General features: G+C 35.5%; 1 protein-coding gene and 1 long non-coding RNA gene across 2 annotated transcripts; one reads left to right on the top strand and one right to left on the bottom strand.

Moving 5' to 3' along the window:
• Positions 1–1,318: 1,318 nt before the first annotated feature.
• LOC18599931 (uncharacterized) lies at positions 1,319–2,811 on the bottom strand. The gene is made up of 2 exons (XR_016026397.1): positions 2,351–2,811; positions 1,319–2,244 (listed from the first exon to the last, which is right to left on the bottom strand). It is a non-coding gene; the product is annotated as an uncharacterized LOC18599931 (long non-coding RNA).
• Positions 2,812–3,543: 732 nt separating this feature from the next.
• On the top strand, positions 3,544–5,354 carry LOC18599932 (uncharacterized). The gene is made up of 4 exons (XM_007030134.3): positions 3,544–3,756; positions 3,931–4,264; positions 4,443–4,598; positions 4,778–5,354. The coding sequence occupies exons 1-4, from the start codon at positions 3,544–3,546 to the stop codon at positions 4,909–4,911; spliced, it is 837 nt and encodes a 278-aa protein (XP_007030196.3). The 3' UTR covers positions 4,912–5,354.
• Positions 5,355–5,872: the final 518 nt, after the last annotated feature.

A 5,872-nucleotide genomic window follows, 5' to 3' on the forward strand; every position in this document is an offset into this window, starting at 1 on the left:
GTGCCGGGGGGGGGGGGCGTGGTTTGGGGTGGGTGTCTTTCTGCAGCGCTCTTCCTTTGGGATTGGATTTTGCCTTGTCCCTTGAGAGAAGGCTGACAAAAGTTCTTCAATATCATCTATTTGACTGAACTCCCCGATCTTCTTTGCTAGTAGAGAATAAGCTGGCATCTCATAACATAGGTTCTATATTTAACTTATTTAATTTATAAATATTAATTTTTTTTGGTAATTTTGGTCTTAATTATGGGTTTATGATTTTTAATTTAAAGCTTAAGCTTAAAACAATGGTTGTTCTCTTTGTGTCTCATTTCTTCTGTTTATTTTCCAGTTTTAGATTATTCTCAAATTAGGTCTTTTCTTTTCATTTTTTATTTTTCAAATTTGCCAATAATTTTATTTTTTGAAATTAGAAAATAAAAACTGTAAAAAAAATTAAATGTTCAATATATATTTATATTAAAAATTAAAAATTTATTTTTCTTCGTTGTTGCTTTAAGTCAAATATGAAAAGGGAAAGGATGAAGATTGGAAGGAAGATTTCTGTATTTGAAAATAATGAAGTGTTCAACAGACAAAAAGTTTTTATCTAAGTTGGAAAATTAAAATCAACCCTAACTATAACAGGAATATATTGAATTTGAAACCAACCAATTAGCAGCTCTCCTAGCTAGTCACAAAATCTGTTCTGAGTCTCCTCTTAGCTTCATTGCCGTTGATAGCTGGCTAAAGGGGAAAAAATGCTTGAAACTTACCACACCACGCGTTTACGAAATGGAATAAAAGTGAATTGATTTAACTTTTTTTGAACTTATGTTTTGATAAGGCATTTTTATAACTTCATGTTTATGAATTCAACACACTTCCAATCAAGATAGGGTTAACATTTATTTTTGTCAGCACTTCGTACATGCTCATATAATAAAAATGAGATGAGATTAATTTAATTTGACATTTTAGATAGGTTGGAGTCGTAATGGTTTTTGCCTATGCAAAACAAAACAAAAGGTATTGGATTGTGTCACCATGTACCATGTGATGGTGGAAATGACTTCTTGACTTTTATGACCATGCCCCCTAAACCGTTAAGCAATAATTATCGAACTACTTGCTATGCTTTGTTTTGTTGCCTTGTTTGCTTCTTAAATTTATTAGAATTATCTTTTCACCTTTTTCTTTATATCAATTTGGACCGTACCTTACATGATTGGTTCCTAGTTCCATACTTTATTATAATTATATAATTATAGTGCTCCCTACTACTCATGATTCAATTGTGCCAAGCCTGTGTTTTCTATACACGCCAAGAAACACAAGGATGAGAATAGAAAACTTTCCAATTCCCTACCAAAATTTGAAAATTTTATGATCTCGTAGTCTTTACAGAAGACCTGCAGTACTGCAAAATTCTTCTGCAGGAGAGGTAAGGCAGTCCACAGAGAGAGGGGACTAACCTTCTAACAAGAAACGCTATACAAAATATTCTGTACATAAGAAAACTCCATATCAAGGTAAAAAATAAAAGGGCAGCAAGGAGAGGGAGAGGCTGTGCAAACTACTCATCCTGGTTAGGCAGCCCAGTGGAATTAATGTGCTGCTTCGTCAATGACCCATAAAAAATCAGTTGGCCTTATGACTGCATCTTTGACCAGGGAATCAGCCTCACCGGTCGTCCATCTGGATGTGTTTGATGTGCCAAGTATTAAATTTAGCAAGTGCATTATGAGTTTGCATAACCAAAGTTCTTAATCGCAAAGGCACATTAACAGTACTAGATATGCCAACTATTTATCGTACTTTTGTTTATTTAAAAAAATCTACAGTGCCTATATTTTTTGTTTATGAGAAATTATAAGTCTCAATATCTTGAAAGCAATTATAACAAACTAAAGGACCTAAGCATAAATTGTGTACTCAAAACATAAAAATAAACAGGTTTTACAAATTAACCGCTCACACAGTTCCAACCATCTTTTGCCTTAATATCTTTTCATGCTTTACAATGAAGATGAAAATCTGGCCAGTACCACACATGAGGACTGCATCAGCTAAGTTTCACTTCCTATATGGATCAGAAATATGAATGACGAATTTACAAATACAACTTACCGTACTGCCCAGGAATCAAAATGCATGCATCTCATCCTCATCAAGTAAAAAGCTGAAAGCAGATATTATTAGCCAGCAAATTGGAGGCTATTATCAGCATGTATAACGGAGAGAGAGAGAGAGAGAGAGAGATAGCTCCTTCAATAAGGCAGAAACAAAGAGATAAAGAAACTAATTAACAAAGAAAACTCTTCAAACTAAAAGGTCTTAAACATCAAACAATCTATTTCTCTAAAATACAAACCTTTTCTCAGCAATAATATCCTTCAACATTTGATAGTTATAAAATCCGACAAGCACCTGGAAAGAAACAGCAGAAACAAATGCAAGGGTGTGCAGTATTTCATTCTTTTGCATTTAGATGAACAGGCAAGAAAGTTTCAGATTTCTACAGTAAATAACAATTTAAAAAAAATAAGATAGTGAAAATCAACGAAAAAGAGTCCACTGAATAAACAGCTAATCACTCACCTTCCATGATCCAAGTAATATGTCAAAAGGGCAAAAGTAAATGAAATCCATAATAAAACCCCGTCAATTCCTCGGCAGCGATGTAGGCGGTGATTGGCACGAAACCCAAAAACCTTAACAGGGAATGAAAAGAAGAGGAAGAGCAAGAGAAAGAGGCAGAAAGCAAGAATGAAAGAAGCATGTACGGGAAAGAGGACTAAGTGGGAAAAGGAAAGAGAGAGGCGGCAAAAGCAAGGGGAGACAAATGACAGAGGCGGCAAAACCAGTGGGGGCTGATCAGTGAAAAAAAACCAAAAAAGAAAAAGTTGAAAGCCCGAAATTACCCTCCCATTTTTACAGTAAAAATGCGAAAATATCCCTAAATTTGTAAATGAAAAGTCGAAAATGCCCTCTCCAAATAACCAAGACACCTATCAACCAAACAAAAACCCGAAACTATTCCTGACAACGCCACGTCGAGCTCTGAGGTGGTTTGCACGTTAAAATCATTGTACATAATAATAATAAGATAAGATAAGATTCTTTTAACTTTGTAGGAAAAAGTATTACCCTTTTAAATTTTATGGAATTATGTATTACAGTTATTACTTACTAAATAAAAACAAAATACCAGTTAAGGTTCCCTCTTTTACTATTGCTAGTACTATTTTTATAGTGATAAACTGGTGTGTCTTAGTAAAAAAGTAACGAAAAAAATTAGCAAAGTGACTCAAGAATACTTATTTTTTATTTTTATAATTTTACCTTATGTATTTAATTTTATGTTAAATTATAGATTATAAATCATAAGTCATAATTCTTAAAAAAATTAAATAATTTAATCATAAAAATTATTTTTTAAAATTAAAAATTTACGAAATACGTTACATGAAATTATACAAAAATTTTTGCTCAAATTTATTTGTCCATTTTTTTTCTATGATTAAGTATATTAAATTAATCTTTGTCTTTAACCTTGCACGCGCGATGGTATCGCCACTCTCCACCATAAGCTGGTCGGAAGAAAAGAGGAGGGTCCCACAACAGCTTCCCAAGATACAAATATCTAGCTTATGGCCGTGTAGCGTTGAGGTTTTAGTCTCTCTTCTTCCTTTATTTCTGACAGTAACTAACAGTCCCAGGATCACAGCATCAGTTCTTTCAGCTATAATTTCTTGTCTGCTGAATCTTCATGAAATGGTTAGATCCTTTTTCTATAATTGATTAAATTCAGTTTGAATAATTCCTTCTCGTTTATTATAGATCAAAATGAAAATATCATGATTGCCTTAAGTTCAGTTGAATATGGCGGTGTTTTACATCACAACTAACTAGTTTTTCTTCTTTTTTTTTTATACGAACTCGTTCAAACAGGATCCACAGGGACAAAATCTCGTTGAGGCTATCTTGCTCGCTTTGGAGGTTGCATTGGCAAAGGAAAGAGATAACACAAGGCTCATGGAAGAGCGTCTAAGGGCTGGTCAAGCTGCTCTGAAAGCGAAGGGGAGAGAACGTTCGATGCTTACGACAGAGAAGGATCGAGTGCTTGCACTCAAAGAAGACGGAGAAAAACTGGTTTCTGATTTCCTTGAAGCGGATGGTAAGAAGAACTTTGATGATCAGAAAGCTATGATGGACGTTGTCGTTGCTATGATCAACAGTGGCGGCGGCGATGGAGGCAAGGGTGGAGGATTTGATGGCTTTTACGGTAAAAAAACTAACATAAACTGGAAAAAAAATATATGCTTTCAAAACCAGACCGGTTAAACTGATTGGATCGAACACAGATCACTTGTTTGAGCCGGAACTTATCATTAAACCGGTTGTGGTCAAAACTCAGAACTCCATTAAAATTGGCTAATGGTTTATGGTTGTTGTTGGTGCAGAACGGGGTATTAACTATCTTGAAAATGCTCCGAATCTTAACGAGAAAGCCGTTTTAGCAACTGTTAAAGGAACAAACAGCGACGGGAATGATAACAGCCACGGTGGTGGAAATGGCGGCGATGGCCGCAAGGGTGGAGGGTTTGATGGCGTTTACGGTAAAAAAAAACTAATATAACCTGGAAACAAAATAAATGTTTTCAAAACCAGACCGGTTGAACTGATTGGATGAAAACAGGTCACTTGTTTGAGCCGACCTTATCATCAAACCGGTTGTGGTCAAAACCGAGAACTCCATTAAAATTGGCTAATGGTTTTATGGTTGTACTTGGTGCAGGAGGGCCTATTAACGATCTTGAAAACGCTCAGATTCTTGATGAGGAAGCCGTGATAGCAACTGCTAAAGGAACAAACAGCGACGGGAATGGTAGCAGCCACGGTGGTGGAAACGGCGGCGGTTACGGTGTTTAAGCACCGTGACTAGGGAGATGGTCTATCCCTTTACTTTTCCACGAAGGAAAAACCTCGTTTCAACTTGTTTACAACGTGCTGCTTGTACTTTGGTTTGTTCAAGATACTGAAAGCTTGTTATATGTGTGTTAATTATTAAACCTAGAAGTTCCCACTGGAACAAGTTCGAGTGATTATCAGTAGTAGTAGTAGTAGTAAGTTGGTGCTTGAAGAAATGGGATAGGGTTTGATTGGATTGAGTACTAAGCTAGCTGGAACCTCTATTTTATTTCATTCTTGGTGAACTTAAATGAGATTGATCTAGCTGAATATTTTAGAGGAAGTGAAGTACTTTCTGTTAAGATTTGACAAAGGTTCAGCATTACTTGTTATGAGTTCATTTAAATGAATGTCTGGGAAGGTAATTTATTGGATAAATATTTATATATTTTATGTTAAGTTAATTGTTAAGATAGGCTTTTGGATTATAAGCAAGTTGTAGATGTAGGAAAATTCTTGATTTTTCTTTTCTTCTTTAGTCATTCACCCAATACAATTCTTTTCCGTGATAGGAATACTTGACAAGCTATATTTTAGAGATGAAATAGTTGTCAGGACAACTTCAAACATGGGTTTGATATTAGCTATTGCCTTGTTTTACTTGGGTTATAATTAAGTGACATTGGTTGAGGTGTGTGAGCTCCTTGTGCCCTTGTTGTTGATGATTCAGGTTGGACAGCTTGGGACTGGCTGCTTCTTTGCGACTTTGGGGTCCTTCTTTTTTATTTAACTTAGGTGATCCACTTGTTTAGATTAGGATTATAGTTTTCTCTCTTGCTCTTTTGTTGCCCCATTTTTGTTGTCAGGGGCGTTTTTTTTGTGCTGTCAAAGGCTTTTTGTGCGGCTCTTCTCTCTTTTGTAAGCTTGCGTTCTATGCCAGGAGGAGTCTTCCACTAGTACGGTGCTAGACATGTTAAGGCAT

This window comes from Theobroma cacao, chromosome 5 (assembly GCF_053813885.1).
Source record: "Theobroma cacao isolate CCN51 chromosome 5, ASM5381388v1, whole genome shotgun sequence".
NCBI classification, from domain to species: Eukaryota; Viridiplantae; Streptophyta; class Magnoliopsida; order Malvales; family Malvaceae; genus Theobroma; species Theobroma cacao.

Coding starts and splice junctions, on each gene's coding strand:
- LOC18599932 (XM_007030134.3), top strand. CDS start 3,544: ATGGTATCGCCACTCTCCACCATAAGCTGGTCGGAAGAAAAGAGGAGG. Junction 3,757..3,930: donor TGCTGAATCTTCATGAAATG/GTTAGATCCTTT, acceptor TCGTTCAAACAG/GATCCACAGGGACAAAATCT. Junction 4,265..4,442: donor AGGATTTGATGGCTTTTACG/GTAAAAAAACTA, acceptor TTGTTGGTGCAG/AACGGGGTATTAACTATCTT.